Genomic DNA, 24,568 nt, shown 5'->3' with positions numbered 1-24,568 from the left:
AATAACTTCGATGAATGGGTAAGTCAATTTGTTGTTTGCGATTTGTGTTTTCTGGACTCAACATGTAAAAAGAAAGACAGTTTCCAGTGCAAAGATTTGATCATGAACATTAAAGAACATGGTACTTTCAATACAGGCTCGTTATGAACAGCATTGGTGTTTGAAWTCGATATGAAACCGAAGAAGACGTGGCGTTATGCATTGGCTGCTGTGCGTCTTGAGGCCTGGAGCGGACTGTGGAGTGGTTTAGGTAGTTTCATGTTGTTGGGATCTATTTTCTACCTCTACAACACGAAACTGTCTGAATTGGCCCAGTTTAATACATCGAAACTTCAGTCAACTTAGTCTGGGACACGTGAAATCTGATTGAATTGTATGTAATAGGATGGAGTGTTATTTGTTTTTCCATAAATATATGAATAAACAATAGGACATTTCTTATTTCCTTTAGCTGTTGAGAAATACTTGCTGGCGTGTATTTCTCTTAACATATCGTCAGTAATATTTATACAAACTCTACTTGTTATTTTCGTCGTTAAATTAAGCCCCTGTATTGCCTGCGTCCTATATTTATCTTGGTAAAAGCTCAGCCATAGGCGAGTTGGACTTGGATTTAGCGTATAGATAAGCATGTTTTCTGTCAGTCGTGACGCAATGACGCCAGACAAGGCCTCGGTTACGACCACTGCATTGGAGTGGAAGGGGAAGTTGAGTGTGCAACAGCGACCTCAGCGGCGCGCCGGTGGGCAATTGAACCGGATGCTTCCGCTGCGCAATACAGCCCGGACACAAAAGAAGGGAAGGGCTTTATGGCGATATTTAGATCCGCCAGACAAGCTGTTATCTGCGGGAAAAATAAGTGAATAACCCCTGCGGTATACTGGGTCCGTGTTAAAAACACCCTGATTTAGTTTACAGCCTTAAAGTGCCATTGCATTCACTTTTGTGTCCTTTTTTTCTTTTGAAGGTGCCTGTCTGTGCTGTGTTTAAGTGCGCATAGCCTTTATTTATCCACTAGCCTCTATATTTTGTTCTAATGTCTCTAACATATTTTCACCAAGCATTATCTGATTATGCACAGTTGTAGGCCCAATGCGTTCCAGGTAGATGAACGCCTATCTGTTCAGTTATTGGTGTGAGTTATACCGTTTTTTTCCTTCAGTATGGGAAAACAGGCTGGAGTGGATTATTTAGCAGTAGTCAATCGCCTGTGGCCTGTAAGGTGTTGGCCTAGCTTTCAGTTTTATTTGACGGTAATAAATAGAACACGTAATTCTGTGGCTGTACTATCACGGTTCTCTAARGCTATGGTAGGGCAAGGTTCGAGAACATGTCTGTGAAGTGTTACAACGTGTTACGCCGTCATTTCCTCTCTTCATACTAGTTCAGATTTGATCATATTGTATCCAGACTTGGGTTTGCATGTTCAGAAAGCCTCTCCTCGGCTATTGTTGAATTACATGTGTTGGTTTGTATTGTATTTGCGTGTCCATTGAGCGTTGTTCGGTTTCTGAAAACGAGTTTTATTTCTGCTTTCAAATTTGATTAGAACGTGATCTATGTGTCTGGATGATGAAACAAACAACCCCATGTGTAAAGTATCTATTCAATTATCTATTAATTGCATGTTTTTCTCACGAGGTATCTCCCACTTTTATGAGGAAAACTCATAAACTCAACGGCTTCTGTACATTATGCTGTATTTGTTAGCGTATTAGTTTCTACTTAATAGTGTATAATTTTTTTCTTTAGCCATAGTGGCTTCCATAATTGGCACTGCTGTGCTGGTAGCCTATTTGTAATAGTGCTAATGGTAATTATGGTTCGGGGCCTGTGTTTTGGTTGATCATGTCACATGACCTGGATTTTAACCTTTATTTGAAGCCTTTTCCAGAAATGAGAATTAGAACAAAAATAAAAACAATTGTCTGAGGATGATGCTGGACCATCTGACATAAAAATAAAAGGGTAAAGTATGATAATATATATTTTTAATGAACGTTAAAATCCAGGTAAACCAAAACACAGGGTCCTAATTATGATAGTGGCCTCATAATAGGCTAATAGAACTCCTAGTAATAGTTGGATGTAAACAATATGTGTAGCCTATTGTTTAGTAATAGTGGTAAAGTATTTGTATTTGAAAAAGAAGCCAGCTAGGCTACAGGTCGATGTGCACTACTATGTGCATACTATTTTCTAGGACGAATATCCATAATTGTCGCTTATTTGTTGAATCTTAATTTTTWAAATATGCCACAATTAGGCCTATTTCCATGTAGGTTATTGATTGAATTAATATATTTTCTGCAATAGAACATTGCTGTTTAATTCCTCGGTTTTGTTTAATAACCAGAATGTAGGCTATCCTGGATATTCACGGATATAGAATACAATATTAGACTAGAACAGTAAAATGATTCTTTCCATTTTTTTGTTTTAAGGCAGCAGTAAATACATGAACTTAACCGGGTAGACCTACTACTATGCCAACACACATTTCTATTCTATTTAGACATTTGTTTTCTATCAAAAATAACTATACGAATTTTTAAAAATCCATATTTTGCTGCTGAAAGGAATATTACTTTTACTGAGTAATTATATATATTTTTTCCAAATAGGCAATATAATAACAATGTCATAGGATGTTGATGAAATAACACATTAAACTAGTCAATTATTATTCTCAGCAGGCTTGTGGTTCTATTAGGCTTTAATCTTATATTGTATTAGGTTATTATTGTATAATACCAAACTAAGGCTTCACAAAATAGCATGATATAGCACACCTTTGAAAGCTTATGTTTAATGGGGTGTGTGCGTAAAAGCTTGTTCATGTTGGAATGTTTCCTGACAATGAAAATATGAAAGGTTTGAACATTTTGGATGAGGATGAACGAGGTTACCTACTACGATGGAAAGCTACCCAGAGCATTAGTTGTAAGAAAGAATATCTGAATAATTTACGTTCCTTGGCGCCATAGAAAGAATGCAGTTTATGACATTTGGTTTCTTTAATAAGCCCCAATATGGCGGCGTTCTCCTGGTTATGTTCAGCCCCTGTATGTTTTGTTGTGAGTATCATTGGTAATGCTTATTACCCTATAACATATGTGTAAATATACTCGTTAAATGTGTGTTTTGGGAGAATTATTTATTGGATTCGCTGACCTATRCTAAATGGACAGATACTTCCAATGGTATTTCAGTTTAGCCTACTCTCCCTTTCCATAGCCCTACATTTATATCAGCAGTAACTGTATAAAATAATAATAATTTGCTTTTAAAACTAGACATTGTTACGTTTTAAGACAGAGACCCGCGAGCATTTAATAGCCAAAGGGATTGATTTATCCTGTATTGTTCAGCCTTTATGATCACGTGCGCTCGACACCCAATCGAATGGCAGTCCTGCTTCCCAACTATTAGTCGACTGTAGATCTTTGTGGTGCCAAGTTGCTATACTTGATTTCTTCAGATTGTTATTTTGTAAAAGTCGGGTTTAGTGCGTGTGTATGTGTGTGTGGTGTGTGTGGCACGCTTGTTTTTGTATGTATCTGTGTATGTGTGGGTACATGTGAAAGTCTATTTTGCCATGTCGACATCTGGAACGTTGACGAGCTACTACGTTGACTCCCTCATCTTGCCCGAGAGCGAGGAGCTGTCCGCGCCCAGATACACCTCCGGTCCAGGGGGGCTCCAGCATGCGAGGCAGCTCACCTCGCTCACCGATCACACCGAGCTTGGGCCCTGCACCTTCCCGACGAAAGCTCCGGTCTTCAACCCGTCCTGGGGCCATGTATCGACCCAGTTTCCAGGTGCCGTGTCATCCGTGTACCACCACCCGTATGGGCATCACCAAGGCCCGGCTCCAGGCGATGTGGAGGGTCGCTACATGCAGTCCTGGCTGCTTGAGCCCATTTCAGGGTCCTTGCCTTTGACCGGATTACCGACGAGTCATCATTACGGGATCAAACCGGAGAGCCWGGGCGCACGAGTGGACAGCGCGCTGCCTGGATCCCACACCGCACTGCTCCTGTCCGACTTCACCAACGGGACAGTTGCGACGGCGTCCCCGGTGGACAAGAACACACTACCTGGCCAGACCGCAAACCCGAACGGGGAGATAGAGGAGAAACCGGCCCTCGATCCAAGTAAGTGCTGCTTCATCCTTTGACATTTGGTAATGCTATGTTCTGTAAAGCTGCGGGGATGCAGGTAGAAATGTGTGAGTAGCAGATGGGGCGCGTGTTTGAAAATGTGCCATTCGAGGCGTGCCATTTATAGGGACTTGACAATAGGCTATCTTTCTCTCACCCGTTTCCATGTTCTGATACTATGGGTTTCAGATCTGAAACAGCAACAGTCAGGTATAGGAGTCCATTTAGATTTGTATATCCAGAATTGATTTCCAGAGCTTTTGTTATCAGCCTCGTCCCTTGTGGGTCATGTGTTTTTATTACATCTGGGCCAGCAGCACCGGGCTCACACCAGTCTCGTTTCGCACCCCCTCTCTCCAGATAACCCGGTATCTAACTGGCTCCACGCAAGCGCCACGAGAAAAAAGCGCTGTCCATACTCCAAGCACCAGATCCTTGAGCTGGAGAAAGAGTTCCTCTTTAACACGTACCTCACGCGGGACCGTAGGTTCGAGGTCGCGAGGCAGCTCAACCTTACCGAGAGACAGGTCAAAATCTGGTTTCAGAACCGCAGAATGAAGATGAAGAAATTTAATAAAGATTGTGGACCAAAAAATGATTTATAGGAACCTATGATTCATTGAACGAGAACGTAAAAAATATCACAAATAAGGGATATCTGTGAAAAGACTGTATTTTTTAGAAGTCGTTGTCTTATTGTTTTATTCCAAACAGAAGCTGTTATGTGTCTTGTAAAAAGCATGTCCGGCCCTACTCGTCGGTTTGATGCAACTACCTTTATATTGCACAATTTAACAGTGCGCATAATTTGTTGTTATTGTTATTAGGATGTTAATTAATTAAGGCCTCGGCTGCAAGTGTCATTGTGTAAGACGAGTATTAGTAGGCCTGTTCTCTGTGCTCGTTTGTGTATGGATGTTTGTAGCTATGTGTGTGTTCTCTGGTTTGTAGATATTTGTATTTCCGGTTCAACTGAATTTAGTTTTAAATGTGATTAAGTTTTTTTGTTGTTGTCATTATTTCAATTACTGGTAACGTTGATTCATGATCTAACGTTGGAGTGATAGGCTAACGTCTGGCTGCTAACGTAATGGTAGCATTTTGAAGTGGGTGCATGAGTATCAAAAGCCTTTTTAAAATGCATATAAGCCTATTGATAATATTAATAGAAGGTACATAACAATTATTTTGTGTTGACTACCTAGACGTCTCTCAACTACCTATAATTGCAAGACCTATAATTGCAAGAACCTATTTCATTTTTACCTGACTCCGTTGTGAAGAAACATAACGCTTGTATAGGAAACTATGTCTGAATTTCAGGGAGTAACATTTAGAGGACATATTGGTCAGAAAGAGAGAGTGAGGACATTTTTAAAACACTGTAGGCTACGTAATGAATACCTCATGGTCTGTAGACGTTCCGATGTTCGGTTCTCAAATGTAATTTGTACTTTATTTATTGAATAAAACAAATTATATCTGCGAATGCAGCCACATTGAATTCTTATCATTTGTTGTGCTTTTACATTTCACTGTAATCTAAGAATTAATTCAATAAATTATCAAATTCTTAAATATATTGACAGTCAAATGTATTGCATCCTACCAAATGTCTTGTGTAGCCTATATGCCTACACTTATATTTTCTCTCCAACAAAATATTGGAATAATACTCTAATACAAACTATTCATGGAGTAATGTAAACCAGGTAGTAATGACAGTCGACCATTTATTTCATTTTCCGTGAGGAAATTCGAGTCTTTGACTTTGAAWTGTCAACGGCTTACCAAATAATGTAAACGCGCACTTGGCATTCTTTCTTCAACCCCGCGCGCAAAACACACGCACACACACACTGTATTTGTGTGTGTGTGTGTGGGGGGGGGGGGGCTCTGCCTGATGTCTCTGTATCAGGGTAAACAGGCAAGCCCAGACCGTCGCTCCGTGCTTGCAGCTCTGCTCTGTTCCGCGCGCCTTGGCAGAGGACATTGTTAGTTGTATACAGCCATAAAATACAATTACCACTATAACCGTTTATGGGGTGCAAAGCGCTGCAAGGCGAGAGGACACAACACAAGAAAGATGTCGATATCTTCGACAGCTGGGGCCTGTAGGATATGTGTTCTTCAGCTATGATATGACACCACCGCTCAGTTTAGACCCCGTGCTTCTGGACACATCGTGGCCGCCATGTTTTAAAACCTGCAACATGTGCAGGGGAGAGAGGTCAAAGGTATTGAGCGTTCAACGAGGGACTGTACTATATGGAATTTAGCTGTGGTGGTGGTAATCAAATTACAATCTATTTGATCTGAACTTCTAGTTAGAATGAGTGGTTGAGGTTGACCTGCTTCCACAAGCCTTTGGCCTATAGGCCTAGAGGAGTTCTCTTAAATCTGCGGTGTACCAAATAATAATAACAACTGACATTATAGAGACATGTGGAATAGGCTACAACTGGAGCTTGGCAAAACTACATAATTACAGAATCACAGAAACACCCATCTTTTATCAGACAACATCATTCACATAATGCATGCACATATATTTGAATACCCACAGGCCTGTAGTAGTTGTATGGAGCCATATAGTGGTGTTTTGACGCGCTCGGCCTCGAGGACGCAGATGGACCCCAAACATCAAAGGCTGGGCCAGAGAAAGAGCAATAAAACGCCTGGTCTGCTATACTGTCTGGCATTCCACTTTTAATGGCTTTATGGCCGTCCAGACACAATTAGGCCGTTTTCAGAACTAGGCACCCATTTGTTTTCTCTCTTTCTGTAGGACTGCAGCATGAACAAAAGGCCTAGCGGAAATGATCAGCTTTATTGGCGTCTCCCCGACTGTTGCTCGCGGGACTCATGGTCATCTCGAGCGCCCCTTTGTTTCTACCTGGCCTGGGAAACGTTCTCGCTCGGGTTCTCTGGTGGTAGCTAGTGTTCTGTTCACGTGCTGGAGGAACAGGAAGGGCAATAAAGCAACAGCATTATATGAGGCAAGACCTAGTCTCAGTGTATATGAGGCAAGACCTAGTCTCAGTGTATATGAGGCCAACATGGACATTTTAGATATACTATTCTCGATGCTAATCATTGGACCTCTAAATCTGCATTCCGTCTGGAAATAGTACCGCGCGCAATGAATACCACAGTTCCTACACGAATCACATTCTTTATGTGATTTTTTCCCTCTATTTGGCCACTAAGGGGGTGGCTGTGATTGCAGTTCTGTGCGCATTGCACCTTTTCCACCCTGCAACTTTGTATAGTGACCAGAGGATGGCGCTWATGTTCCATAACAAGCCTCAGAATGGCCTCTTTTGAACGCTTTCCCTTTGTGATTACTCTCGCAGGAACATAACAGTTTAAGAGTGCAACAAAGTGATTTCACACCCTGCCTACGGTTTTACAATGCAAGTCTAATACCACGTTAAGGAATGTTTACGAATACAGTGCGCTCACCAGGAATACAACGTTTAGACATGTTTAGGCATCCTTTTCCTGCATAATTTGCGTTCTATAACATCGTAATTCTAATTGTTCTTATTCAGATTATTTTACCTTTATTTAACTAGGCAAGTCAGTTAAGAACAAATTCTTATTTTCAATGACGGCCTAGGAACAGTGGGTTAACTGCCTTGTTCAGGGGCAGAACGACAGATTTTTACGTTGTCAGCTCGGGGATTCGATCTTGCAACCAGTTATTAGTCCAACTCTCTAACCACTAGGCTTCCTGCCGCCCCAATATTATTAGCTATTGTGGTCGTAAGCACATCCAGGGCAGTATTTAATAATATAAAGATTTATAAAAATAGACGAAATAGTAGGCCTTAGTCTAGTTATACACAACATGTTTGACATGGGTATCTTTACATTTTCTACACAAAGAAACCTAAAACTTCRTTTTTCTACATGTCAAATGAATTGACAATCAAGATAATTGGGTACATTTTACTGGGCAAATAACGTTGAGTGTTAGATTGTCTTCAAAGAAAACAGGCTTTTAGTAGGCCTAATTATTATAGTTAGAATGCGTTTATTTTTATCTTTAGGTTATAAGTAGTGTTTAATAAACAGAATTATCATGCAATATCAACATATGATTCAGAGTACAAGAAGCAATTACATTATGTAAAGTCAGTGGAAAGCTATTTTCCCCTTTTTTCTGAAGTATTATTCATGTTCAACATTTGCAATATGGTCCAACACAAGTAGCTTTTGGTCTGATTTGCGTTCAATTTGCTTTCGTTGAATCCATTTTGGAGTACTATGATATGGCATATTGGAAAATCTGATAGGCTTTGCGTTGTAGAGTATGTTTGGTGATATTTAGATTTAGCCTAAGTGGTTATATGATCATTTACTCCACACACAGAATTGCATTTGTTTGTTGATCCCTCCTGTGTTTATTTCCAGATAACATTGTGGAATACGAAAGAATATACATAAACTTGACCAAATTAGGCCATAGCCTATTGCAGATAAAACATAATAAATTCAGAGTTAATTTTTTTAAATTTCCAAATAGGCCTACCGCCAAGAACGCTGGATAACACAAACGTGGTAGATGTCTAAATGTAGGCCTACAAATACTGTGGCTCATTTAGAGTATTCAAATTGACTTACTTAATTTGCTTACCTAACTTTTATGTTTTTAATTAATCACTTGCTTCATCTAGCATTGGGTTACCACTCAAAATCATTTTCTCACTTGCTTCTTGTACTCATTACAACAAGTCATTTTATATTTAACCAATAAGGCCCGAGGGTGTGTGGTATATGGCCAACATACCACGGCTCAGGGCTGTTCTTAACCACGACGCAAAGCGGAATGCCTGGATACAGCGCTTAGCCTTGGTATATTGGCAATATACCACAAACCCCCGAGGTGCCTTATTGCTATTATAAACTRTCTACCAACTTAATTAGAGCAGTACAAAGAAATGGTCTTTCAGCCAATCAGCATTAAGGGCTCGAACCACCCAGTTTATAATATATTTTTGGAAACACGAGTTACACAACAACAGTAACTCAAATAGGATACAATTGATAATGGTTACACTTGTAAATGGTATTATTTTAATCACAGTAATATAAAATAAACTGTTGTAAAGTTAATTATGACAAGCAATCAAATGTAGCCCACCTATATTCTGACTATATGTTGAATGTATAAAAACAATTAACTATGTACAAATGTAGTGCTCTGCCCTTTGTATACTATAATCATCATGTTTGATGTTTGTTGTAGACTATCACATATAGTTCCSTTTTAGCACGGAGACATGTAGCTATTTGAAGGATTTGAAGAAAAGCTTTAAAAAAAATATACAATGCAGTTTTATATTCTTAGTTGTGTATAAATGACAGATGTTATGAGGGGGTGGGAGCGATGGTATTATGCTGTATTATGAAAAGTAAGGTATAACTGCAACAGGACAGCGGTTTTCTTTTGAACCAATGACATTGTATTTTGTGTCATTTCATATGTTCCCACAGTGTTTATGAGAGGGTGTGTGTCCAAAGAGATGAGGAAGATAGTGTGTGTGTCTGTGTGTCTGTGTGTCTGTGTGTCTGTGTGTCTGTGTGTGTGTGTGTGTGTGTTAATCCTACTCTAGTCTGTGTGTGTTAATTCTACTCTGTAGTCTGTGTTTGTTAATCCTACTCTGCAGTCTGTGTGTGTTAATCCTACTCTGCAGTCTGTGCTGTTACCTACTTGTAAGTCGTGGTAATCCTACTCTGTAGTCGTGTGTTAATCACTCTGCAGTCTGTGTTTTTAATCCTACTCTGCAGTCTGTGTGTAGTTACTCTACTCTGCAGTCTGTGTGTGTTAATCCTACTCTGTAGTCTGTGTTAATCCTACTCTGCAGTCTGTGTGTGTTAATCCTACTCTGCAGTCTGTGCGCCATAATGATATTTCTGGCCCTGCTGGAGATTGGCTACAGCGGTCACAGGGCTGGATCACGTGGTTTGGTGTAAATCTAGGGTGTATTGCTGTCATTTATCACACTACCTCGTAAAAACGACACTGAAGATTCTGGCCCAACAAATCACAAGAAAAAAATATGAGCTCTTATTATGTGGATGGTCTTTTTAGCAAATATACGGCGACCGGTTCTTTCTTCCCAAACGCCGACCGGGGTTCGTGCGCTCTTCGAGCCAGTGGAGAAGGACCCGAATCTGTTCACAGTGGCGCAGCCCCTGCCTTCCCAACGTCCTTGTCCGGACTTTACAACGTCAACAATGCTATTTACCAGAGCCCCCCGATGTTTACTCCTGCTTATGACCAGGGGCCGGACGTGCACAGTCTGCACTGCAGCTCTTTCGACCAGAGCCGTCTGTTCGGGGACAGCTGCATCCAGCCGGTGCCGGGTCCACTCACCTCGCCAGAGGACAAACACTACCGGATGTACCCCTGGATGAGAACATCAGGTATGATCTTACATGGGACAACTTACTGTTGTCTTAATTAATGGTGCAATTAATTCCGTGAAGCCATTGGTATTGCATGGAAAGAATCAGAAAAATGTTTAATTACTTAGTTGTGTGACCATAAATTCATTATCACTCCGCTTCTGTAGTGTTCATCGCGCAGGGACATTGTCGCTGTTTTTGTTGTTGTTGGTCTTCTACGGTATGTGGCAGTAAAATACCAGGCTATAAATTGTAGTGTAAATCATTGCTCGTGCGCTCTGCAGTTCGCTCTTTTGATTGGGCTCAGAATGGCAGTTGTGATTAACATAATCAGTTTCAGAAACCTATTTGTACACAGGGATATAACTAAACTATAGTGGTGGCTGTAAACAATATCAGTAGACTAGTTGGAGCAGTGGTATTGACACTAGTGTCTGATTAGTACGGAATTGGTAGGCAGGACAGTGTCTAATAAAGACCATTGAAATAGCAGTAGTAATTGCTTATGGGCTGTGGGTATGACCTAGTAACGGTGAACCAACACATGCTTCTAATTGGAGAGGCATGCAGTGCATTAGCAATAGGCTACAGGCTAGAATCCCAGCTGGAATATTTATAACGGACGGAAGTCTGAGCCAAAACAGCACTGACAGTCCGAAGACATTTTGAGAAAGAAATCTTAGCAAAAATGGCACAGAATGAAAGACTGTGGCACGTTTTTTTTATTTGATTATTTTCTATAGAAAAAAATACAAGAATCCAAGATTACATAATTGTCATGTGTGTCATTATCAGTATCAAGTTATTATCGGAGTTATTACATATGGCATGCTTGTGTAGAACATGGTTTTAGAGCAATTTGCAGTATTTTTTATTCGTGGGCCTAGTGGGAAAATGCTATGTACAAATGTAGGATCTTAATTTGAGCCAGTTTCCAACAACAGGAACATAATCCTGCAGCAACAGGAAATGTGAATTATTATGTGGATTATAGTAAATGGACATTTCTTGTAGGGCTTTATGCATTTTTCGTTAGGGCAAATCAAGCCTGGCATTTTAAATTGGAAATGACCAACTTTAGAAGCCTTTTAAAATCTCAAATACTCTAGAAGTTTCCATTTCCTGCTGCTTAGGAAAATTCTCAACAACAAAAGAGTRATCAAATTAAGATCCTGCATCTGTACATCGATTAAAACCATTCTCTCTTTCAGATCCAAACAGAAAGCGTGGACGTCAGACGTACTCCCGGTACCAGACACTGGAGCTGGAGAAAGAATTCCACTTTAACCGGTACCTGAACCGCCGGAGGCGCGTGGAGATAGCACACGCGCTCTGCCTGACTGAGCGCCAGATCAAAATCTGGTTCCAGAACCGGAGGATGAAGTGGAAGAAAGATCACAAGGATGAGTCTTCGAGCTCAAACCTCAGTGCCAACTCAGAGAACGTAAACAAGGATGGTGATGGTAATCCGGTAACCAACGGACAGTCCAAGGCCCAGGAGGCAGAGCAAGGAGACTCCCCGTCTGCGGGTGTGGCGTCAGAAACCCCTGCAAGAGAAGGAGATGGCGACGTAGAGGCTATTAATGAAAGAAACACTCCATAAATGTTTGTATTTGTCAAATGTTAAAGATGTATACTCTCATAGAATCGACACACTCTGTTCATCATGTTTGTTTATCAATTTAGAGATTAGTAAGGATTGGTGAAACGACTTGCAGGCTGAAGTTGAGAAGCACTTATTTATTGTACTGTATACAAGCTAGTGAAACACTGTCTCTAGCAACAAAAGGCATACGTCTATGTGCACATGAAAAGGAACGGATACTACCTATTTACACCATAGTATTATTATGAAAACTCAATTTGATCTTTGAATGTAGAAAAGGCCTACTGTAAATGTTATTCAATAATAAATATTATTGGTTGGGAACTATTAGATATTTTACTACTGAAATAACATTCCTGAACAGAGAACTACCTAATGCGACAGTTAAATCCAAGCAACTTCCGAATTTAGCCTACCTCCAATTTCAATTGACTTAGACAAAGGGACCTTTTTCGCATTCTATTTGTTTCTATTTCAAATGGAAATAAAAGCAAATGTTGCGTAAAAGTGCCTTTGTTGAATCAACTAGCGAATATGGCTTTAACGATTTACTGTCCCTTATTCTCGTTATATTGCAATGCTGTAGCTGTTACGGTTTGGCATATTCCTATATCTTATATTTGTGAGAACTTATCTTTTGGGGCCATGTAGAGATTGTAATACATATTCGCATGATTCCAATACCCTACCTCAGAGACTACAGACCTATTCGGCTACTACTGTATCACTGAATTTCARTACTGTATAACTTATTGTATATGTGTGAAATTGAAGTCTTTGTAAACACTGTGACGTCGTGTTGTTAGTGTATTTTTGCATCCTCTATACGTCAATCAAATTTTTGGTGGACGTGAGTGTGTCTGCTTGCATGTGTTTGTAGGCTATTTGTAAATTAGGGAAATATTGTGTTTGTTTTATCTGATCAAATGAATACAAGAGAACTGCTCCAATGTTCAGAAATAACCTATATGCTCCCTCCACATCTCTGCTTTGACTCGGAAGTATTCGTATTTTGACATTACGCAAGACACAATATTAATCCAATAAAAACAAAAGCCTTCAGTTTTGAAAATAGCTTCGTAACGAATTTCCTGTAAACCAACGATACATTAATAAGAACTTTAGACAAAATGTTAAGAACGCACATATAGTCAACATGCCAAAATAGATGGTATTAGCTTAAATTTAGCATGGATGAAAATACTTGTCTTACTTTTTCACGTTCATTTAGTTCTACATTTCTTTTTATATGACAATAAATATTGACAACACTAAGCCTACAAATTATACTATTCCATAATACACTGCCTATCTGGCTCATTCAGCAGGAAAAGTGAAAAGAGCTGATGAAACCCATGACACGTGTGTTTAAAGGAGTAGTCCACTATTTTACAACTTCATTTGAGATGATTCCTCACCCTGAAAGTAGAAACTGTAATCCATAGTTCAGTKTCCTGTAAACAGCTCGCTACACACACCACAAGTTAACAATCATTGGAAGTGATGGGGGCATGTGAGCATGTTTTTTTTTTAAATAGCCAAAGCACCTTAAAGTAACATCAAACTAAATATGGAATTGATTTGAATTGATTTCAGGAGATTTTTATCTTCGTTTTTTAAACATGCTCACATGCTCCTATCACTCCTATCACCATAGACTTTTAGCTTGTGGTGGCTAAGGTCAGCTGAAGTTTGTAGTGGCTGTTCAACGACCACTGAACCCTGGACTACAGTTTCTCCCGGACCATAGACTACTTTCAGGGTGAGGAACAGTTGTAAAATAGTGAACTACTCCTTTAATAAAGAGGCTAAAGCAGTGTTTCCAAAACTCGGTCCTGAGGACCCCAAGAGGTGCATGTTTTTGTTGTTGTTGCTCTAGCACTCCACAGTCGATTCAAATAATCAAAGCTTAATAATGACTTGATTATTTGAATCAGCTGTGTAGCGCTAGGGCAAAAACCCAAATCAGCGCTGCTTGGGGTCCTCGGGACTGAGATTGGGAATCAATGGGCCAAAGTATGCTAACTATGAGGACATGAGACTGGACAGGCTGTGTATGTGTAGCCTACTGTGTAGGGGAAATGAATGTTGAATGTTTAACTGTGCATTCCCCCTCTTTCCGGTAAGATGGCGCCTAGCTCTGACCTGCCCCTTCCTCTCTCCATATCCCCACCCGCTTTCTCCCTCTCTCACTAGGTCATAAATCTGTTGTTGTTTATGAAAATTTACAAAATAGCAATACAGCTTTAAGAGGCTCCTCCTTTCCCATTGGTTCACACTGGTCACATGGCATGGAGCCGTGAATATTAACTTTTTTATATATAATTTTCCAGAAGAGAACGTCACTCATTTAACAGCCTGTGTCTGCCACACAACCCTTTCTGTACTGTAAAATCTTTTTCTCCTCAATGTCATTGTTTATGTATTTTCGTCATGGGTAATGCTGTTTCGCTTTTGAGTTGAGTTTTGTATTATGCAGTGGCAAGGAGCAGTGTCCCTTTCTTGGAACCGGACGGTTTGGATTCATTACCGTCGTTCTTGTGACGGTTTGGCACAATGGACGGATTGAGTGGGAGCGCGTCGTCGCCTGACCCCGGGAGCTCGTGGATTCGTTCAGGGATCCAACTGGCACAACAGGGGATCTTCCCCGGTCTACCTCGCGCCAACTGCACCTGTCCGTCCTCTTCTCGTAACATCCCCACGCACCATGAGACCTGGACACGGTAAGAATGCTTGCTTATCATGATTATGATTTTATATGATTTGGGAATCATTCATTAAATAGAGTGAGCATAAAAGTTAAAACAAATAGCATCATTTTGCTTGCTATGCTTGTTTAGTTTTAAAGTGTTGACTTTCAGAAGATTGGTTGGAGTGTTGTTCTAGGCTTCGTTAAAATGGGTTTTCTCCGATAATTTGATTTGATAATAATGATATGATCATAATTTGCATGATTATTTATGATCATTGTTATGGTAGTTGATTGTGGTCTCTGGGCTTGACCTATCTAATKATGTTATTCGATATTTGTGTAGACCTATGCATTTTCATTTTGAGAATTTCAATAACTTATTAGCATGCCTGTATGCTATTTGTGTTTTCTTTATTTGTTGCAATTTTAATTGGGTGGTCTGTCGGCAGCTGGGTATTGGGACTGTAGCCAATAGGCTATTCTCTGTCGCCCTCTTGTGGGAGAAGTGTGGTCTTCTTTTGGTCATGACTTTGTTTCCATTTAGCCATTTTCAGTCTACATGGTTGTGCCAGCACAGTTCAACCACAACACAGTGATGTACATTGCGTTGTCTAGCACGAATCACAATCAACGTGTATCTTGTGTTGCAGTTGTGTTAATCTATATACGGTATGCTGTATAGGACCGCGTGCAATGCCAGGGTTGTGGGTTCAATTCCCACAGGGGACCAGTACGAAAAAGTCAGCCTCGTTTTATAGACTAGAAGAAACATAGCAACCGAAAATCCGGGACACTCAAATTAGTATGATATGTTTAGTTTGGTATGGTTACATAACACAGAAGTTTACTTGAAGCAAGAAATGAAAGGAGGGTGGATAGGTGGGGTATAAGGCAAATGTCTWGCAACCCGAAGGTTACGTGTTCGAATCTCATGACATGCAACTACTTACTACTTTGTAAATACTTAAAATGTTAGTTAGCCTAGCTAATGTTAGCCACCTAGTTAACTTTAGTGATAGCCCCCTAGCTGAAGTTAGCCATAACAAATCATATTTATTGCAAATTTGTAGCATATTGTACGAATTGCAATTCGTAACATATCATACSAATTTGAATTTGTAACATATCATACSAAATGGATTACTAATTAATACATACYATACAAAATGTAACATATCATACTAATTTGAGTGTCCCGGATTTTTGTTTACGGTGTTACGTTTACTTCTGAGTCCAGGAGGAAAAMGTACGAAAATRTGTGCACTCACTACTCTAATTCGCTCTGGGTAAGAGTGTCTGCTAAATGACTAAAACGTTTATAATGTATACTATCTTATATTAGCTTAATCTCGGGTGTTCTTGTCTTCCTCTCCTGTTTGCTACCCACATCTGTTTGCTATTCCAATGAGGTCACCACATCACAGAAAGAATACCCTCATCAATGACCCCTTCATCTCGATATTGTGCATACCTATAATAATTATAAACTTTATATCATCACAAATAAAAGTTATGTGATATTATGCTGTTCAGTAATGGCATTGGCACTGTCATGTAGGGCCTGATGGCTGGAGTTGATTGTTGTGAATTACTGTATATGCTTGACATTTTTTTATTGGACGTTTACGAAATTTAAGTTAAYCCTTCCTATTTTGCCCGGCTAAAAAAGCCTACAGAATAGAATATAACATTTTAAGGTGTAGTCTACAAAAATGGCCCAAAGAATGATAAAACACCGAGACTTGTTGACAAATGAGTATACCAAGAAACAAATACAATCATTATGAGCCGTAGACTAGAAAGGAAATACACTTTCGCTTAAAATGGTGTTCTGATTAGGACAACAGATAGTCAGTGTTCTTTACATAAGATCTCTGTATGTCACAGATAGACACCATTCATGTGTTCGTAGATGATAACCTCAAAATTATGTCACAGAATAGAACCTGAGACCAAAACGTCACAATTGATATGGCAAGATTATTACCTCAAAATACTGACACAAATAAGACTCTGAGAGACCAAAACGTCACAATTGGCATCAATACCAAGGAAGGAGTACAGCACAATAGCATATTGTTGTATTGCATTTTAATAATGCGTGTGTAGTTGCTGTGTCCGTGTCAGTTTGCTTAGTTTCCTTCGATGAGTTTGCGTCTATTACAAGCGAATCCGTTACGGTTCACCTACCCGTTGAATGTGTGTTTTTAGTGTTCCATTTAACCTTAGCGTCTCCAATTGAATACCCTCGTCGATATTTGCAGTGGTAATGCAACCAGTCGAGTTGACATTAGAAAATGGCCTTGCTGCGGCTCCCCTGCACTATACAAAATCTAGGGTATCTGAAATGCATGCAGATTGAACAGTTTAGGCTATTGTAATACAGCCTACGTAGCAAATTACATTTATGAGCAAATAAAACTGAAGCGTCGTGAAATTTTACTCACTCATCGATCAAGATTCGGATCTGAATTTCAAATAGTTGGCCTTGTACGGTCTGGGAAGCATGCGCTCCCCTCGCTTATGTGCGCCACTAGCACACACACAGATTGCCGAATCCTGACGCTTCTACCAGATGCGGACATTAGTCTTGCCGTTTTTTCTAGACTTGTACTTTTTCCCTCACTTTACTCTTCCACTTCCTGGTTTGCCCCTTGTCCCCTGGGTGGGATAATTTCTTGGGAACTTTGTTTCTATTGGCCATTGATAAATCCGATGTTAGCTCTTAGACTCTCTCTCGCTAACAACCTCTTTAAAACCTCAATCACAAACACTCCTGGCCATTATAAAGCACAGAACCTATCCTCGCTCCTTCCAACATCCGGAGCATGTTTGWACGCGCTCTCTCAAACTATCCCTGAAAGTCAAGACCCGGGCTCGGATAGAGGGCTCCTTCATACASCGCTGTACACATCTGGTCCTGAGTGCAGATTGTTCCTCGGCTCCTGCGGTGCCTGAAGGGGCCATATTACCTCTGCGAGTCTGCATCCTTCGGACAGACACGCAGACGTATCCAYCACGCTGTTAGTGCCCGCGTGGGGCGTTGTGTAGCCTAAATATGGGCTATCGTCTTTTSGGGACTATAGGACCAAGAGGTCCAATGGACTATGGATAACCAGAGCCTACTCCTGTAAAACTGGTTGCAACTGGCCGTCGCGAGCGTGCCTGAGTGTCCAGTAATCCATATGGAGTGCACTATTTTCTGCTAAGTAGACGGAATGAACAGTATCTTTTGTAAGGCTAAATGTTTTTAAAATGCTGTTGCTCTGCCTGCACCTGCACCAGCTATAGCAGTCACATTAATGTCATAACAACCCACTGGTCACAGACTTCAGCTCAATGTCTAGTTTTGATTTGCATGTGGTTGAGTTGTTAAATAACGTGAATTCAACATGAAATCAACAAAACATTTCACCATGTCATTGRATTTAGGTTAGAAGGTGGGTGGAAAAAAATAGGAAATGCCCTCATGTTGATGACTTTTTGCACGTTGATTCAACGTCAACACATTGCTTTTTGGGATGGAAACGTTTTGCCCTGTTGAAATAGGCTAGTATTATAGTCATCGCTGCTTCTATTTTAGGTACAGGTGACCTCTRAGTTACAGCAACTAATCAGCAGCTCAACACAGATTAACATGATTTAAAACCAAATTGTGCTAAAGTAATGTAGTCATATGTTTGTTATTGTCATTGCTTGTTTTGAGCCTACAGTTGTATTACTTCTGCTGTTATACTGATAGGGCTTTCTTCGTATCATATTTCGAACCTAATTTTAGATTGTCAATATGCGGTGCCTTATCTTTCTATTTTGAAAACTTGACAAGACTTATCTGAGTTGAAATAGAGTCATATAGCCTACTACATTCGCGTCCTCACTCGGAGGACATTATCTATGGGTGTGGGGAAGATGCCGAGAGAGGCCAAGGGAAATCATTTCATTTCACCTAGGCATATGTCCATGTAAAATACACTAAAATTCCTAAACCAAGAAATCCTGTTTATTCCCCCTATTGTCAGACATTATTTAAAAAGATATATATTCTAAATTCCCTTCTTCTCTTACTTTGATTTTCTTTCATTCTTTCTTCATCGAATGCGAGAAACTTCGTGTGTTTAGATTCCTTTCGAATGATATTCTGCTCCTAGTTTTCCTGTTCTTAAAATGACTTAAGTTATCCATATTGGCAAAAAAATATAATGACAATAAAATGGATATTATTGTTTCGCTGTAATGTCTGCTAGAGCTTAGGCTATTCATTTGGAACCGCAGCAAATTTTTACGCACGTACATTGAACCAATTTAAACATCACATTTACTTAATTCAGGYAATTTTTGTTGATCAAAACGTGCTTTATTCACGTTAAGTATTTATGGAATTTCAATTGAGGGGTAAATAATTGTCTAATAATACTATTGTATGGTAGCTTACTTTCTGTCATCTTAAAAAAACGAAACAGTAATTCATTTGAAGTGCCTCATTTTTCAGAGCATCTAACAATTTTAGGAATAACGGTTGATCTGCAGGTTGACCAAGCTGTTCACACCAKTAGCCTGAACTAAGGAGGATATTAATGCAAATATAGACTTTTCAAGGGTTGATTACTAAAATTCGAAGATTTGTAACATGGTTTAACGAAATATTAAACTAAAKGTAAGGTGCTAGACAATTGTTTTTGATATTTTAGGCTAGTTGTGTTGTTTTGTAGGCCTACTGTACGTGTTTTATTCCCAACTATAAGGATAATGTTTAATGTTGAATTTCTTTCTGTACTCTGTGTCAGTGGAGAGGTTGCATATTCACTATTCAGTGCGTTTCTTGTTGTATTGTTTGGGAAGGCAATGCGTTTGCCGCAATGGTCGTTAACCTCTGAACGACCCTGTTCAGAGGCCACGCCTCAAACGCCGTCGCAGGCAGTGCCAGGTTGTGGCCGGAGGATGGCGCGCAAGGACAATCCAAGAGATGCAACCCGGGCCCCGCGAGCGCCCTGCCCAGGCGCACTCCCAGGCGCGCGCCCCTAACATCCCACCCAGATTTCCTACTTGTGCACGAGTTTACCTCTGGAGGTCATCAAGCAGGATTTACGACTGGTCAACAAAAGCACGTGATTCTCAGCCTTAACCCATATTTGGGTGCCTACGTAAGAGAGAATCAAGTACACGTTCTACTCATTTCCCTAATTCATCATAAATTGTGCAAGGGTGCAATAGAAGAAGCAAAAGCATCAAGAGCCACAAATCAAGCACACAGGTTACTATTTTCTCCAAAAATAAAACAACAAATACCTGCTAAACAACAGTATTTGAATAGTCAATCAATGAGCTCCTATTTTGTAAACTCATTCTGCGGTCGTTATCCCAATGGCGCCGACTTCCAGTTACATAATTATGGAGACCACAGCTCAGCAAACGACCAATACAGGGACTCAACGAACATGCATTCCAGCAGGCACGGTTATGGCTACAACGGGATGGACCTCACTGTCGGTCGCGGTAATGGGCACTTTGTGGCCAACGAGCGGGCACAGGGCTACTCCCCGAACCAGTCGGCGGCGGCAACAACGTCCTCTGTCGAGCCATCCAGGTACACCCAGCCCGCGAGCGCCACTGGGACGGCGCCCCTCTCGCCTGCACCTGACATGCTCCCGTGCTCCTCCTCTGTCACAAGCTCGTCTCCGGTCAGCGAGTCTCAACCTCAACACCGAGCCATAAAGAACTCCATAACTATCCCCTGCGCGACCCCGAGCTCGAGTTCGAACGGAGGCACGCTGTTGAACCAGGAGTGTGTGTCCAAAGCCTCCCCCCTCCTCGAGGAAGAGAAGCCCGCTGGAAGAGAGCAGACAACTTCCCAACATTTCACCGACGGTGCTCAGCCTCAGATCTACCCCTGGATGAGGAAACTGCACATAAGTCATGGTAAAATAGCTTTATATGTTGATTAGGTAGACGTTTATGTTTTGTACTTGTCGTGTAGCGATATAGCCCTTTTAAGCTGTGCTTGTTGCCATTTTCGAAGGTAAAAAGTATTTCACCGAATCATTCTATAAGAGAGAAATAATCTGTATTTGATAGTAGTAATGGTTAAGTGGTGTAATGGCGAGATTTACGCCACCTGTTCACCTGCATATTTGTACCCAAAGCGTTGGAAAAATTATTCAACGTGGCATGAAAACATAACATTTTCCAAAATGCAGAAGGTGAACATTTTGTTTAAATATAGGATTTTCTTTTGTCATMATTTTGTATTATTCTAAATGTTTATGGTCTTTTTATAAGACAAACTTTTGGGAATTAATTGGCACTTCCACTACATGGAAAAGGTGAATAGTGTGTTTATGTGGACTGAGCTGCATCGAAGTGTGATCAAGAATAAAGTACATTTTCTAGCATATAATAATCATTGCATAAAGCGTTAGTAAACATTATTGATCAAGAAAAAAAAAATGTCCTTGCATTGTTGCCAGGTAAATCTGCATAAAGCCTTCGTAAACATTGTTGTGTTGGTTGCTATTTTGATTATGGGCTCATTGTTGCGTCCTGTGTGTTACCACCAGACAGTCTCACTGGACCAGAGGGGAAGAGGGCGAGGACAGCATACACGCGCTACCAGACCCTGGAGCTCGAGAAAGAGTTCCATTTCAACCGGTATCTGACCCGCAGACGGAGGATCGAGATAGCGCACGCGCTCTGCCTATCAGAACGCCAGATCAAAATCTGGTTCCAGAACAGAAGGATGAAGTGGAAAAAGGACAACAAACTGAAAAGCATGAGCATGGCAGCGGCAGGGGGTGTAGGGTACCACCGTCCCTGATATTTGGTTCCCCGATGAGCTCTAATAAAATAATACAAAGCTTGGAAGAACTTCCATTCACTTTTACATTGCGAAAGACTTTCCGGTGGCTGTTTTGGGACAGTGAACATGCAGTTGTCCATACTCCGGCCTTTTCAAAAATACTTTCCTCTATAGTTATATTTATTTTGACCGTGATAATGCTTATGTGAGTAAAAAAATAAACATTCTGTACATTGTTTGTCTTAGGACAAACCAATGGGAAATACATGTTTGTTAACTTATTTCTTGTTCAAAATAGAATAAACTCGAAGTTACCGCAAAAAAGTCCATTAMCTACCCAATAAAAGTTGTGTAGCCTATTGCACTTGTAAAACAGTATAGAAACTCGAATAATTAATGAGTTGATAAAAAATGGTGTTGCTTTTGTGTATAGCCTTTGTTTTATATGTAAGTATGTATTTATTTGTTCAATGTATTGTACCAAACTTAGAYAACTTGTTCCTTATTGTAGACAGACTTATAAGCCTTACGCGATTGTTGTGCGTTGTGAACACGTGACGGGATCGCAGTTCTGACCCATTGCGTGGAGCTGTGCCTTTGTATCCTTTTACACGAGCTACTGTAAATCTGTTCACCTGGCGCAGCTTCTTAGAATGTGTGTTTCTGTCTTGTACGTTCCCCTCTATTTTGGATGTGAAGGGTTCCATAGTGGATCCCATTGCCTAAGTGTATAGCTTCATCGTGCTATACGCTTTTTGTAAATGTTTTTAAAGAATGACTGGAAATTGAAAATAATATTATAGTGATGATGCTGATTATAATAAACTTTCTACTGGAACGACAGAAACTGTCAATTATTTGTTATTTCGGTTCTTTATATTACTTCTTCATGTGCCTCACGGTAAAACGAAAGTGTGTATGTTTTTGTAAGGTTTTTGTTGTTGAATGTAAAGTTTTTAGGCCTGCAGTAACTCGTTTTTTTTCTAGGTCAAGACTATAGGCCTTTCACTCCATTGACTGCAATTAAAACTTTAAAAGTTAAACTTTTCTAGCTAGTTTCAAGGTCGAGAAAATCAACAGGTAGCAAAATCTATATCTGCACACTTTACTCACCTTTGTGCGTAGGGATAAAGCAGGTCCTTGCCAGTGACCGGCTCGAGGGGCTCTGCGTCCCATGTGCTCGAGCTTACTACTATCATATAATCAGTTCACTTTTCGAAACGTAAACTTTATTAGGCCGGTTCCGGCTCCCTGACATTTGGGTGCCAAATGAATGGGGGTTTTGTCTATGAATTAGATCGTAAAAATCATCCGGAGCGCGGCCAGATAGGCTCACTGGCCATAAACTGTCACGTGGTGGCCATTAAAGTAAGTTTTATGGTTTTGGGGAGTTGACAGTATATTGCACATAACATATAATCGCACTGACGCGAGGCTTCGTCTGACTCTCTCCTTGCAGGCTGTAAGTGTTCCTTGACCGTTACACCCACTCCTTGCTCACCAGAACGCCTCGCGATGGACCCTGTACGCCAGACGCACACGAGAAGACAGCTCCGGTCTCGAGGTAAGTTTCTGCCTCTATTGCCCTTGAGTAGCCTGTAGCCTTCCATTCCCTTAGCTCTGAACAGCCACCCTGTTTGAAACAGAATTATGATTGTATTCGGACGCGCTATCTGTCCATATTAGCCCATTACGCTAATTTGTCAGTGGTGCTGAGCTGAATCCTGGTTTCTCTCGGCAGATGTTGGCCAGGGTTGGTTCAGGCTCATGGATATTTAATTGCTTCCTTCCTAGTGTAACTAGTTTCCCTCCATCTGTGGTGTAACTCATAATACATTTTTGCATGTGGGATAATTATGCTTCTGTCCATTCCTTTTCCTTTTTAATTCGTGTTTTTTCACTTCCTGTATTACACACGGGGCTTCTTTGGACTCTTCATAGCCATTAATGTGCTGGACAAGCCAAAAAGCAATTTGAGCTGTTTTATGGTGTTTCCAATGTCATTGCTAAACTGGAATATGTTTGTGTACAGTACTCAACTATCATACAACCACTTTTGGGGTAAATGTAGCTTTTCAATCTGTGTAATTGTCAAGTTAGGCACAACTTGTACACTTTGTTTGAAGCTCTAGGTGTGTCTTTGGTCAGGTTTCCTCATGTGTTCCAAATTTGTTCAAATGGTTTAAGACAGCCAAACACACTGTAGAGTAAACACAATAGAGGACAAAACACAGCAGGGCCACACTTGGAAAGGAATTCCGTTTTGCGTCAGCCATGTCATTTTGTGTTTTTGTGTTGTAAAGTTCAGTTGGAGAGTGTCACTCTTGCTTCATGGTGACCTCGTGGCCCAGCTTGGGCGCGTGCGTCCGGGCCGACATGAACACTCAGATACCAGTATCTCCAATAAAGCTTTGACTTCTATGTGAAAATGCGTCATAAGCGTTGGTCTGACTTTGTGACGCATTTGCCCAATCACAATAGTTTCCTTTAGATTGAGTATGTTTTCGTTTTCTAGAAAAATGTCTCTGCATCATAATTTCTTATTTTGTAGGTTATAGCCTAATTACTTTTTCGTTTTGCTTATAATGTAGATTTTGTTTAGGCCTACTTGTGGCGACAGTCTTGGTTTTATTTTACTTTGCGATAAGGTGTGTGCTGATGAGTGGCTAGTATAGGCTTGGTCTATTTGTTGTGTATAACAGTGCTTTGGATTCTGGATTTCTGGATTTAGATTCAAATTGGATTTCTGACTCAATTTCCATTGTCGTGTGTTGCTCTTATGTATTTGCACAGATTGCAATTACGCCCAATTAGACCGAAACTGGTGCTTACAGGCACCTCATAACTATCCCCGTCAGTGGTGTGAATTCAATTTGAATCTATTTCACATCAGAAAA

At 40.4% G+C, this 24,568-nt stretch overlaps 3 protein-coding genes and 1 long non-coding RNA gene across 6 annotated transcripts in view; 3 read left to right on the top strand and 1 right to left on the bottom strand.

Moving 5' to 3' along the window:
* The first annotated feature begins 311 nt into the window (after nt 1-311).
* Nucleotides 312-12,510, top strand: LOC111954875 (homeobox protein Hox-A9). Of its 3 annotated transcripts, XM_024134693.2 has the most exons (3): nt 312-4,157; nt 10,457-10,598; nt 11,792-11,877. In XM_024134693.2, exons 1-3 carry the CDS (start codon nt 3,599-3,601, stop codon nt 11,865-11,867), a joined length of 777 nt encoding a protein of 258 aa, XP_023990461.1. In that variant the 5' UTR covers nt 312-3,598; the 3' UTR covers nt 11,868-11,877. The 3 variants fall into 3 exon arrangements, with proteins under 3 accessions (XP_023990461.1, XP_023990460.1, XP_023830559.1); XM_024134692.2 differs by lacking the exon at nt 10,457-10,598 and having other exon boundaries at nt 313-4,157; nt 11,792-12,510; XM_023974791.3 differs by lacking the exons at nt 10,457-10,598; nt 11,792-11,877 and adding an exon at nt 4,524-5,649 and having other exon boundaries at nt 314-4,157.
* Nucleotides 11,285-17,429, bottom strand: LOC139023251 (uncharacterized). The gene is made up of 3 exons (XR_011474399.1): nt 17,326-17,429; nt 14,717-14,900; nt 11,285-12,127 (listed from the first exon to the last, which is right to left on the bottom strand). It is a non-coding gene; the product is annotated as an uncharacterized lncRNA (long non-coding RNA).
* The window catches only part of LOC111954869 (homeobox protein Hox-A3a), a 35,781-nt gene continuing 26,033 nt past the window's right edge, over nt 14,821-24,568 (top strand). Inside the window, exons 1-2 of the mRNA XM_023974771.3 lie at nt 14,821-14,909; nt 23,131-23,235. The gene's annotated coding sequence lies outside the window, so the exon portion shown is untranslated. The remainder of the gene's footprint in view (nt 14,910-23,130; nt 23,236-24,568) is intronic.
* Nucleotides 17,685-22,540, top strand: LOC112067873 (homeobox protein Hox-A5-like). Its single transcript, XM_024134694.2, has 2 exons — nt 17,685-20,794; nt 21,433-22,540. The coding sequence occupies exons 1-2, from the start codon at nt 20,197-20,199 to the stop codon at nt 21,687-21,689; spliced, it is 855 nt and encodes a 284-aa protein (XP_023990462.1). The 5' UTR covers nt 17,685-20,196; the 3' UTR covers nt 21,690-22,540.

Source organism: Salvelinus sp. IW2-2015, linkage group LG30 (genome assembly GCF_002910315.2).
Source record: "Salvelinus sp. IW2-2015 linkage group LG30, ASM291031v2, whole genome shotgun sequence".
Taxonomy (NCBI): Eukaryota; Metazoa; Chordata; class Actinopteri; order Salmoniformes; family Salmonidae; genus Salvelinus; species Salvelinus sp. IW2-2015.
The sequence above is the reverse complement of the archived record's forward strand: the minus strand, read 5'-3'. Positions and strand labels throughout refer to the sequence as shown.

Excerpts from the sequence above, each read along its gene's own strand:
- LOC112067873 (XM_024134694.2), top strand. The coding sequence starts at position 20,197 with ATGAGCTCCTATTTTGTAAACTCATTCTGCGGTCGTTATCCCAATGGC. Across the intron at positions 20,795-21,432 it reads GAAACTGCACATAAGTCATG|ACAGTCTCACTGGACCAGAG; the intron begins GTAAAATAGCTT and ends TGTTACCACCAG.